This window comes from Pipistrellus kuhlii, unplaced genomic scaffold, assembly GCF_014108245.1.
Source record: "Pipistrellus kuhlii isolate mPipKuh1 unplaced genomic scaffold, mPipKuh1.p scaffold_m20_p_13, whole genome shotgun sequence".
Taxonomy (NCBI): Eukaryota; Metazoa; Chordata; class Mammalia; order Chiroptera; family Vespertilionidae; genus Pipistrellus; species Pipistrellus kuhlii.
In genome coordinates, this window is record NW_023425438.1 from 9,234,446 (window position 1) to 9,247,660 (window position 13,215).

The 13,215-nt window shown below is 42.0% G+C and overlaps 1 protein-coding gene across 20 annotated transcripts in view; it reads right to left on the bottom strand.

The window, feature by feature from the left end:
• The window catches only part of LTBP1 (latent transforming growth factor beta binding protein 1), a 298,629-nt gene that overhangs the window by 90,254 nt on the left and 195,160 nt on the right, over window positions 1-13,215 (bottom strand). For 13 of the 20 annotated variants that reach the window (XM_036434787.2, XM_036434781.2, XM_036434782.2 and 10 more), the window contains 4 exons: window positions 10,070-10,169; window positions 9,258-9,356; window positions 2,019-2,144; window positions 768-893 (listed from right to left, as the gene is read on the bottom strand). In XM_036434787.2, the coding sequence (XP_036290680.1) occupies window positions 768-893; window positions 2,019-2,144; window positions 9,258-9,356; window positions 10,070-10,169 (451 nt within the window). The remainder of the gene's footprint in view (window positions 1-767; window positions 894-2,018; window positions 2,145-9,257; window positions 9,357-10,069; window positions 10,170-13,215) is intronic. The other 7 variants (XM_036434780.2, XM_045580538.1, XM_045580541.1 and 4 more) reach the window with 2 other exon arrangements.

The following is a 13,215-nucleotide window of genomic DNA, read 5'->3' on the forward strand; positions in this document are numbered from 1 at the left end:
CTATATAGTAAAAGCCTAATATGTGAAGGGTCCAACCATTCATTTGAGCAGTCACTATGATGTGTCTTGACCACCAGGGGACAGACGCTCAGACCAGTAGGTCAGCTTGCTGCTGGGGTCCAGCAGATCGGTTCCAGAAGATGCGCCAGACATGCCCTAGAGCCCTCCCACCATCCCTCCCCAGCCGGCCAACCTCCTGTGGTCCCTCTCCAGCTAGCCAGCCCCAATCATCAATCTTGATTAGGACTAGGCGAGACAGGGGCAGACACGTCCCAGAGCCCTCCTGTGGTTTCCGATTGTGCACTGGTGGGGTCCCTCGGCCTGGCCTACACCCTCTCACAATCCAGGACCCTCTCAGGGGATTGTCAGAGAGCCAGTTTCAGCCCGATCCCCAGAGGCCAGGCCGAGGGACCCCACTGGTGCACAAATCCATGCACTGGGCCTCTACTGTTCTAGTAACTATGTATGGCCCTGCCTAGGTACTCAATTTACAGGGGAAATCATTCTGAAAGTTACATAAATGTCTCTTAATGCCTAGGCTATACCCCTAGAACTAACAACAAATGTCAACTGTCATTTAACAACAAAAAAATTTTAATGCAAAAAAAAAATATTGGGGGCAAAGAATTTAATTTTAATATCTTTCCGTATCTGGCAGATTGCTATGGCAGAACAGGTGTTGTCGGACTAAGCAGTGAATGGGTGGGATCTCAAGGGAGGCACCAAGGCAGACCTGGGAAGTGAGGCACAGGAAGTACCGCCATTACCTATGCAGCTGGTACCCTCCTCACTGGCCATGAATCCTGCCGGGCAAATACACAGGAAACTTCCCTCCGTGTTCTCACAGCGTCCCTGCGAGCAGAGGTGTCGGGACTGCGTGCACTCGTCAACATCTGTGAAGAAAATGATGATCAGAGGATCAGTCAGCTGGAGCGTGGCATTCTCCGTCTCCTTGTTCGTGAAATGCCAGCCTACTCCGTGTCTCACAAGCCTTCATTGCTGAGGACAAGGAGGCATGACTGTTCTCCTGAAACCCTTGAAAGGCCGTGACTGGGAAGAGGGAATACATACTGTGCACATCGCTTCAAACGCTAACACTACCATCGGGACACTGGTGTTTCAAAGAGACAGGTTTCAGGTAAACACAGAAGGACCTGCCAGATACCTGGACTCGTCTAAGCTCTGCAGTTCGCAGAGCTACTCCCAGGCAGGGCAGCAGGGACCGGCCCAGTGGCGTGAAAGCGACTCTCCCGCTCTACACACAGGAGGAGCATGATGGCCCTTTCAACTTCATACTTTATGGCTCTAGTCACTCACACAGTGTATGCAGGGGAGAGGGAAATAACCATAGTGTGAACAGGTGGATGTCCCCTGACCCCCTCATACTAATACAAAACCAAATAGCCAAAGTCACAACATCTTGTCTAACAGCATTTAGCATATTAAAGTATATAGTATTCATTAGCTTTATGCCTCCTCTTGTTTTTATTGACTTTATAACCCTTTGTTTCCAAAAACGAATGATAGTGTTAACAACCCACCACCATCCCAGCTCTTTCTGAGACACATTTTTTTCCAGAGAGGCATACTCAATAACTTTGTGTCAGCATTTGCTGATTTTTCAATTTAGAAATCCCTGTTGGAAACCAGATTTTATGCAATTGGAGAATATAATTCTTTATTGCAATGCATATTAATATTAATTTGATTTTGCTAAATAGATGTTTGTAGCTCTCCATTTCTAGAACTCTTATTTTACATATTTTACCTGAAAAACTTGTTGAAATCACTTCACCTTTTTGTGATTGTATTATATTGATACTTGGCAATGCAGGCAGAGTTGAACCAAGAGGTAACAGCTCCCCCCAAGAAAACCTCTTTTTGAGCATCCTTAGCTCAGGGATAAGAACTTTTTAATACTACACACAGTAACATGTTCCTTTGATAATTACAGAAAAAAAATGCTCTTATTGTGCCAATATTTGCTGAATAATTTCGCCTGTGAAAGGGGCTCTTACCAAGGCATTTCCTCTGCTGCTCGCTGAACTTATAGCCTTCGTAGCAGATGCACGTGTACCTCACCGGCAGGTTAATGCAGTGTCCTGCTCCACAGATGTCGGGGTTCACAGAACATTCGTTGATTTCTTTAAAAACAAGTAAAATGTTGGGAGGAGAAACAGATATAAAGATTTCATTGCTACCGTTAAACCATCACTTTGTGTTTCCTGATGAGCTTATTGCCAGGTATGCGCTTACAAGATCAAAGGTGACCACTTCTAAAATCAAGTATAAATACATTTGACTACTTTATTAATTGTTGCATTAGGCCTACCCAAGGTCATCAATAATTCCTAATGAAACAATTTCAGGATGAACCGCAGTGCGTGGACACTCAGAAAGAGCCATGTTGGGAGTTGTGAAGTAATAAATTCTTCCTATCTTCTAAGATGGCCTAACAGTGAATTTCCATCAACCCAAATTCATTTCTGAATCATCATGTGATCTGTCCTGATAAGAAATATATGGTAACGTTGCATTTGATAGGAGGCCAAATTCAAGTTCCAACTATGTCCAACCTCCTCCAAAATTTCTCACTAATTCTCTAGAAAGATGTACCCCTTCTAATCAAAGCAAAACTTCTGGGTGTAACTTTACTCCTAATTTGTCAATTCCAATATGAGCATATTTTATTTAAATAGATAAAGTAGAATCTTCTTCCAAATCTTCTTTGCTAAATTCCTCCCTCACTCTTCCACTGATTCTGGCTTGAGACCTGCTTCTTCTATAAAGCCAGAGCAGGTTAATCTTGAGCTCTCACTCCACTCATAGACAGGGTCATAGTAGGCCATGGTAGGGGGAGATCAGAAAAAGGAGCTTAATTACCAAAAGGACCTAAGGACTCAAAGGTGGTCTTCTGAGATGGCCCACCTCCCTAACATAGTCTGCTCTCCATGACCTTTGTAAGGAGGAAGAATGGTTCAGTGAGAGTGGGACGGTGGTCAGAAGTCCAGTCTTGGAGACACTCTCAGTACAAATCTTGCTGTCCTTTCTTAGCTCTGTCACAGGGGGGTAAGCTACTCAAAAATTCCATGCCTCACTTTTCTACATGTGTAACATAACATCAATAATGCCTGGAGACCAATGCCTGGCGCATTTTCTAAGATCAGCAAAAGATAGCAATTATCACCATTATCACTCTTGCTCCTGTGAACAACAGCTGTTTGTTCACTGTCATCACACAGGAAGCAATGCTTGAACACATGCTGTTGTGGAAGAGCCTAAGGAGCCCAGAGTAAGATGGGGGCCTCAAGCATGGCTGCCTAATGCCCAGCCCAGTTAGAGGGTCTATAATTTGAAGGAGAAGAAAAATAGGTGACAGATGTGCTCTGCCACCAATAACCCACCATGCACTCTGCAGAAGAAGGATGTGAAAACCAGCCCCTTAACCACTGGTATTCCATAAGCGTCTATGTAAGTCTATAGATGCAAGCAGCAGACCTCTTTTCATTAAATCCAAAATACCGTGGCAGTTAACTGGTTAATAAAGGTTCACCATGGAAATGACCTACATGAGGATGAGGTTGCTCTCCAAAACCCCACTACCGTCTTCCAATTTCATCAAGTGCTATTCGCTGTGCCGTGACTTTCAGACACCAGATGCAAGTCACTTGAAAAGTTGGTAGACTTCAAAAGAAAGCATATGAATACAGAGCTGCAGTGTTTTACCCAAAAGCACTTGGAGGTAAGGGACAACACACACTTACAAATTACTGATATCTTCAAGGAGCCTGGTTATTGCTAACTCACTTTCAGGAGAATAGTTTTTACACTCAGTATAATATAAAATTATATAAAACAGAAAATAATTGGAAAGGCTAAAAACATGGATGATTAACATGGATTCCTTAAATTTAATTCCAAAAAATGAATTAAGATACATATATAGCACAGATTATTATACAGTCACTAAATGATAGAAAAATGTTTACTTGTTGCAAAATATAGTTGGGAGTAAATTTTAATATAGATATCAGCTAAATTACAAAAGACACAGAAAAGAAGATTTTAAGGAAATAAATTCAGTGTCAGGATTATGGGGATTGATGATTTTTTCCTTTATATTTTTCAAAACTTCTACAATGAGCTTATATAATTTTATATTCAGAAAGGTCTTCAATTAAAGTTATCATTTCTATGTTCATTTCTATGTGTGATAAAAATCTGAAGGTAAAAGGTAGTGTTTTCCAGGTTATACTCCTAGACCCTCAGGTAAGAATTATTTTCTCTGTTGACAGGAATTCTTTAGTAGCATAGTGTCAAAAGCATGCCTCTGACCATCTAATCCGTGTTAAAGTTAGAAGCCTTCTTTGAAAATTATTTCTATTTATACTTTTTTATTACTGATCTTTATACTCTTTGCTCCTATTTTCTTAAGACAGAAATACATATTTATCACATTTGCAAAAAGAAAAAATTGAAGATAAGTTAATAATAAGGGACAAAAATTCAAAACAAAACAAAGACTATAAATATGTAGATTTTCATGAAATGCTTAATCAGTATTCACTTTCCATTACACACACACACACACACACACACACACACACAAATTTGTTGATTACCAAATATTTGCCACCTTTCAAGCATATTGGAATGGAATGTTTACCCGTGTGAATACAAGTGTTTAAAAATATGTATGCTAATTCACACCAGATACATTCCTATACCAGTTTGCCAACATACTAAGCTTCCTCTTAAGTCAGCTCTAAGATATAAGAAATTCTTAAGAATTATAACTCCTTAATCTTAGGAAATGAAATGAATACCATCCTTTCCTTCCAATCTAGTATTGTGAATAGAAGCCGTGCGGTTGAAGTTATATTCACGAGGCATGTTTGAGGAACTTTAGCTGATTACCCCATAGATTAGGAAGTATATTAAGCTGCAGCTCAAAAATGCTGGTCCCCTTTGGAGGGCCCTAACTTAGGTAAGAAAATGGTCAATTGACACCACTAGAGGGAACTAAGAGACACATCACAGGAGCAAAGAGACATTTATGAAAACACTAATTTCCACACTGTTTGTTCCACTTTTCACCCAAGTCATTAGTTCATTAGAAAGAAGTTGTAACACCTCCAGAACACTTCTATCTGCTTTCTCTTCACTAGTCACCAAAAGTGAATCAGCACCATTTTTTAAGGGAAAAATAAATTACTAGTACTTCTATCTTAAAACTTAAGCAAAACATGTCTCCTCCCACCACCTCCTACACTTTCCCTCTTTTTTTTCTAAATTAAATTCTCATTCTCTGGCACATATGCTACACAGCAAGATGAGACCTGAGGATAGTGTCTTGAAGGATAAGGAAAGCTTCCTGCATTTTCCATGTGTGTTTTTTGTTTGTTTGTTTGTTTGTTTTGGGAAAAGATATTGTGCTTCTTACATTTTGAAGAGGTCACTCACACGTATGTGAACCTCTTCCCAGAGAATGGATCAGTTTATGTCAAAACATACATTTCTGCCCAGTCAGCGTGACTCAGTGTCTGAACACTGATCTATAACCAGGAGGTCACCGTTCAATTCCTGGTCAGGGCACAGGCCATTTGCAGCTCTAGCCCCAGTAGGGGGCGTGCAGGAGGCAGCCAATCAATGATTCTCTCTCATCATTGATGTTTCTCTCTCTCTCCCTCTCCCCTCCCCACTAAAATCAATAAAAACATATTTAAGTTTAAACACACACATACACACATACACACAAAAATACAAAAACAAAAACAAAAACAAAACACACACACACACACACACATACATTTTGTAGATTAGACTGTGTTGGCATAACCCTGGAAATATAGCCAGGCCTCACACAGGAAGCACTGGTCTTAGTGGAACTCTCTAAAGTGGGGATGTCTTGTCTCCCTCAGCATGTCCACTTCCCAGAGAGACCATCAAGAGACCGCCCCGCTGGACTCCTCTGTGTGTCCTTCATATCCCATCCCATCCCCTGGTGTTCTCAGGGCCACCCTCACCTTCCCTACTCTACCTGCCCCTCAAACAACTCCACCATCACTGGGTCAAGGACCCTTATTCTGTTTATGTTTTCGTTTGAGTCCTTCTAGAATTTGGTCAAAGGGCCACAACAAGACGCCAATGGAAAACCATACATTCATCTATCCCAACCACAAGGCCAACGGTGGATGTAAGAGTTTGGTATCTATGTTGTATTTTCTAGAATCAAATGAAGAAGACAGCTTTTGGAAACATTTGAAATTGAGTACACTGATGTTAGGCTTTTTTCCCACCTCATCATGTGACTGGTTACTCTGAGTAAATAAATAAATGGAGCCTGGAAATATCAAACCACACCGATTTCACATGAAAGAGAGTTCCTTTTCCATCCATAGGCATGGTTTAGAGATGCTGACATGATGCGGGTGATACACGACAGGGACAAATGGTCTCTTTAAATGGGCTGGTTATGAGATCTGGAAAAGGTCTGATGAACACACAGTTTTGGGGATGTTTGGGCTCTGAAAATTATAAAGGTTTCCGCAGAGGCAGCCATGATGTCAGAGAACAGTTTCTGGCTGGCCTGCCAGGGCGGCGGAGAAAGCGTGGGGTGAGCAGGAGGAAGCATCAAATTCGAACTCTCGGGAAGGTTTACAGAATGCCCTGGCCTCCTAACTGCCACCCGATGAGCATAAGCTGTCCCACAACAATGGAAACAGATGTTTCTACTTTGCAACTATATGCCAGAGAAATAGAGGTTTCATTTCCCAACCCATCCTTGGGCTGTGAAGACACTACACTAAATCAGGACTTTATATGCTGAAATATATAATTTATTTGGACACTGCATGCCAAGAATGTTGCAAGCCACCGACTCGGCTATTAAGAGTGGAAAATACCACACTTATTTCCTGCAAATATGTGGCTCACTTTATAATTATTGCATGTCAGGGGGTGTCTGACAAAAATCTGAAAAGTCTACTTCTAACCTCACCGACATAAAGATATCATCACCAGGCAATGTGGAACTGATTTTACTTAGTTCAGCCTCATTATTATTCTACCCCTTTCTTCAACTTATGAGAGTGACTAATGGTGACAACACCAACCTCTTCTGTGTTTTAGGGAGAAAAAATCATTGCATAATATTTCCTAAGAGAACAGATCACAGCACTCCCTCAATTTATATGTTTGGCTCTCATCTCAAACCGATACAAACATCTATATTTTGATTTAAATTAAATTTGATACAAAACAGTCTTCCAGTTCTATTGTAGATTACTGAATATAATGGAGCTTCCAAGTTGCGAACCATTTAATTTAAAGACTGTAATGCCCTCGTGGGTTGTTTTAGATAATTTTACTATAGGAAGGGGGAGTATCTACACATGTCGCATGAAAATTAAATTCGATGTTAACTTATTTCCTGGAAGGGAATATGTGTGCTTCCAACATGTGACAGCAGATGTTAACCCTGTGTCCCTGCCAAACTCAAATTAATCTCTGTTAACGTCGTCATATAGCACATTGTTTTCCATCGGCTCTGTAGTTCCGCTGAAGCTAAGTGACTTCAATGTTATCCCCCACACAGCTGCACTGAGATGACAACATTGCATTTATCCAGCCAAACTGACCCTCTGCAAAACTAGCTGCAAGAGGTCTGTCCACTGACCTCTGCTAAAAAGACACAAACTGAAGTCTATTTTGACATTGGATAATAGAAATACATCCTATTAAAAAAAAAAAAAAAAAAAAAAAAAAAAACTCGGGAATTACATTGTCACACTGCAATTTTTCTTTTCAACACCAACATTAACAATGAGAAGATGCTTGCTGACCAAGAGTGCATATGACAAGTGTGTATGCACTGCGAGGCATAGCAGTGAGAATACCTTTGAGATGGGTTTCATGAAATGGGTAGACATACATAAATGACCTCAGAATGGACAGCCACTACTTTTTATTTGGACAGTCACTATTTTGCCCATGGTCACTTAACAACATCACTATCGTGTCATTGTATCACTCTAGAAATACTTACAAAAGCCATCATCTTTATACCACTTTACTTAGGATGAAGAGCAACTGCCATGAGTAACTGTGGAGAAGGCCACGGTTCTAGCACAGGTGGGCCTCGGGGGCACCCATCAAGATGAACATGAACTACTAAGTCCATGACATGGCTGCACTCGTCACCTGTGGACAGGTGCTTCTAGAAAATACTGTCTAGCCTGCTTGCTTGATTCAAATAGCTAAGATAAATTACATCCACATTTTTGAGAAAATGGCTAAAATTTTTTGGTTATTTTAAACACATAAAAATTGTATATATTTTATATAACTGGATAATGATATACAACTGCACATCTGTACACAATTGTATACTTGTTTTTAACATGAAGATATATATATATATATGTGTGTGTGTATATATATATATATATATATATATATATATATATATATGTGTGTGTGTGTGTGTGTGTGTGTGTGTGTGTGTGTGTGTGTGTATTTTTTTTTTTTTAAGTCCAGGACCCCTCGCTCTTTACATAACTGGTGATAGTTGAACACTTTCATGTGCTTTCTGCCTCTTTTTCTATTTGTAATCATTTAAAAAATAAAATTGGGCCCGGCTGGCATGGGTCAATGGCTGTGTGTCAACCTATGAACCTGGAGGTCATGGTTCGATTCCCGGTCCGGGCACATACCCAAATTACAGGCTTGATCCCTAGTGGGGGGCATGCAGGAGGCAGCTGATCAATGATTCTATCTCATCATTGATGTTTCTAACTCTCTCTCCCTCTTCCTTCCTCACTGAAATAAATATTAAAATAAATAAATAAATAAATAAATAAGGAATCATATTGTGTTCTGTATTTTTTTTTCTGTGTGTGTGTGTGTGTCTGTATTTCTTAATATTGTGCTATAACTATCTCCTCATGACATTAAGCATTCTCTTAAGACATTTACTTCCATTAGCTGTGTGATATTCCACTGTATATGTGCCATCATTTATTTAAATATATGCCTCCTTCTAAATCATATTCAGTTTATTTCCTAATCTTGCTACTATGACTAACCTGCCATAAGCAATCTCATATATTTGACACAGTTTTTTTCTTTTGTATTTTTCTCTCTTTATTGAGTGAGGTATTATTATACATATGATACAGCTTTGATGCTCTATTTAAAATGAATCTCACCCTCTGTCTCCTCCCCAGGCTATGTCGCACCGCAAACACAGTGCCTACCTGTTACTTGAGTAGGTGCGATCACTTGGCTGGCACTTGAGGTAGAAGCTTCAGGGGCCACTTCCACAGGCACAGGAGGTGATGTTCTTTGAATCACTACTGTTCAAGGATGGAGGGATCAAAAGGACATTAAGGCACATGAGATGCACGGACATGCCATTTCAAAATGCAAGCATCATTCAGTCTAATGACATGCCACGGTAGCTCTTAGATTGTAAGAACTGTCAAAGCTCAAGGTATGAACCCATAGGTTTCAACACTTAGCAAGAATATCTGGGGATAATTCAGAAGCCAACAAAAATGACCTGTTATCAAATGATGGCCCTCAATAATATTCTAATAATACATATTATTCCTGACCACAGAAAACAGCAAAACACTTTTCTTTTGCCTTTATAATACTTATAAAACCATTATAATACTAACATTATATAAGTATATTGATAATACTTAAGTATATAATTCTAATGATTTATTAAATTCTAAAATCAAAGACACAGAATATTCTTATCTTACTCTTTTATTGAGAACTAGAGGCCCAGTGCATGAATTTGTGAACTGGTGGGGTCCCACAGACTGGCTGGCGATTGGGGCCAATTGGGGCCGAGGGAGGGGTTCTGGGAGACTGGCCATCCAGGGAGAGGGCCAAAGGAGGTTGGCTGTGGGAGCACACTGACCACCAGGAGGCAGCTCCTGTGTTGAGCATCTGCCCCCTGGTGGTCGGTGCACATCATAGTGATCGGCCAACCGGTCATTCAGTCATTCCAGTCATACAGATGCTGTTATAAGCAGAATAGGTGAACAAAGGCTACCTGGGAACTGTGGGTGCAGATGAATAGTGGAAATGCCTGGAGAGAGCTGGGGCTGACCAGGCTCAAGTTTGGTTTTCTCTTGATCCAATGAAGCTATTTCCTGCATGGTTGAATTAGAAAGACAAAAAGAGAACTGAAAGTAGGAATTGTTTTTCCTTTGCACTTATTTTTATTTAATGAATTCTACTCTTACAAAGGCACCAAAGGTTATAGGACATTAGACAAAAACCTGTGCAATTGTGTGATTTTTTTTTTTTAATCAACTATCACTGTGCCACTATTATGGCAAGCTGCTGAGTGTCTCCTGCAGTGCTACCCCATGCACACGCTCTCATCCGTCCTAGAGGGCCCAGAGCAAAGAGTCCCTTCAGACGTTGGAAACCAATGCCTTGGCTCAGGGGCCCACACTTGGCCTGGAACAGACAAACCCTGAAGGAGAACTAAACCGTCACCTCATTCCCATGTGGCTCTGCCCCAGATTAGATAATAGCTATAGCAAATGTGTCCTCACAAAACACACAATATTAAAATGTGTTATGCTGGCCAGTCAGTATGGCCGCCCTGAACCCCACATCTACTAGTAATAACTCAGCACCTCCAGCTCTCCCAGGAAGGGCAGTCCAACAGAGAAACAGAAAGGCGGAGCCTGGGAGGAGCACCCAGGCTTCCCGTGTCTGGTTGCCCACTCCCGTCCCTTGGACCACAAGCAAAGAAAGAGACCCATGATCAGTTCTAGCTCCAGCTCTGTAGGACTCATGCAGACCGAACTTGGGGCTTGTTAAGCACCTGTGACCTCGTCCACACGTGTAGATGCTCCTACCATCGCTTCATTAAAAGTATTCATCAGGTTACTCGGTCACTGTTACCCTACTTAGTCCCTCCCTACCCATCCACTTATTATTTTATCATTACACTAGAGGCCCGGGCATGAAATTCGTACACTGTGGGGGGTGGGGTTGGGCAGGGGGGAGAGGGCGCAATTCCTCAGTCCTGCCTGCTCCCTCTCACAGTCCAGGACCCCTTGGGGGATGTCTGACTGCTGGCTTAGGCCCGATCCATCCCTCTCACAATCCGGGATCCGTCGCTCCTTACCTCCCGCCCGCTCGCTCCTTACCACTGGCCCACTGTTCCTTAGGGGCAGTCTTCTTACTGCTTGGTTGGCTGTTCCTTAGCACTGCCATGAAGGCAGGAGAGGCTCCCGCCACGGCTGCTGAGCCCAGCTTTTGGCTCCCCCTGTGGGAGCACAATGACCACCAGGGGGCAGCTCCTGCCTTGAGCACATGCCCCTGGTGACCTGTGTACATCATAGCAACTGGTCGTTCCAGTCGTTCTACCGTTAAGGGTCACTTCGGCTTTCATTATATAGATACTCTTTTTATTTACTGTTCATCTTACAACTTTCATTTTACACTAACTTGGAGGTATTAAAAAAAAAAATAGAGACACCTAGGTCTTCTCTTGAAATTATCTTTCCTCTTGCTTTTATAACATCACTCCTAATTCTCCTACTACTTTGCCACTTTGTTCTCATCCTCTTTCAATACTGTTGACATTCAGTATTATTTTTTACTGTCTCGGGTGTACTGCATAGTGGTGAGACATGATTACATTCCCCCTCCCTTGCTTTAATTGCTGTCATCCTCTGGAAAGCTTACTGCCCAAGCCTCCATGTTCCTTTCAGCCTGTCTCCTAGTTTGAATTACCCCTTCCTACTTTTTATAAAATAGATACCTTGCCTGAGTATCCCATCAAAGATCCAATTGTGTAGGCACGATTTTTTATAGGGTAACTCCATTTAGGTATTCCACAAATCCCTTGAGTCCACCCCTTCCAAAGCCATCCATATGTCATCTCAACTTCATTTCTGTCAATGCCACAATCATTAACGACCAGGTTAAAAGTCACTTTTCAGTCGTCCCTCCTTCGTTTCTCATCCCAACTCCTGCGAATTTGCACTATTCCTTCTATTGTCCATCCTTTTCTGGATCCATGATCTTCACTACCCCAAGTCTGGATTCACTCTCTGATTCTCGATTTATTCTAATATTTACTTGGCCTCTCCAGCTTCCTTTTTCTCCCTATCTCAGTCAATTCTGCTGTGATTTATCTTCTAAAAATACTGAGCACTTATTACTTTTCTCCACTTCTTAAGAACACAGACTAGCCCTACCCGGTTTGGCTCAGTAAATAGAGTGTCAGCCTGCGGACTCAAGGGTCCCAGGTTTGATTCTGGTCAAGAGCATGTACGTTGGTTGTGGGCACATCCCCAGTAGGAGGTGTGCAGGAGGCAGCTGATCGATGTTTCTTTCTCGTTGATGTTTCTAGCTCTCTATCCCTCTCCCTTCCTCTCTGTAAAAAATCAATAAAATACTTTTAAAAAAAGAACATAGACTAGCTTTCTATTACCTATTTAATCTGACCTCAATCAATATCAATTGCACCCCAATCTCTGCAGCCCATGGTCAATGCCAGAAAGAAGACCATCAATCCACTCCCGCAGCTAACAGACAGAATTCCCTATCGGCCTGGGCAGCAGCCTCCCTTACCAATGCCACCTCCTCACCACTGGACAGGTGGGGTCCAGCTGAGGAGCAGAGTACTTCCCCTCTGATGACAACTGCAGGCTGGTATCCCAAACCTCCCAAAGTTTATCTTCCTAACCCGTCTCTCCCGCTCCCCTCACTGGCCTCTTGCTGTCCCAGCCACACCTTTGCACATATAACTTCCCACCCCGGACCACCCAGCTTTCTCTCCATCAATCTTCAATATCATGAGGCCTCTGCCAGGAGTTCAGACCACAAGGACTCCGGCTACATTTTTCCCACTGCCGCTTCTCCAAATTAATTGCCGTAAGAGCAGACAAGAAAATGTCCAGGCCCTCTTTCAGACTCCTAGTGAAAGGTAGCATGAACTCCACCATAAACAGAGAAGAACAAGCCCGAGATAAGACAAGGCTATGAGGGAGCTGGCCGGTCCACTCCGACCCTGAAGGATTCCTCCCTTTTATCAACCAGAACCAAATCCAAAATCAACATAACTGCAAACGGCCATCCGTCACTGAACTTTGAGAGATGCTAACCTTGTTGGGTGCTATGACTTGAAAATTCCTCCCCCCCCCCCACTTTGCCCCCGGATTCTTTCAGCAC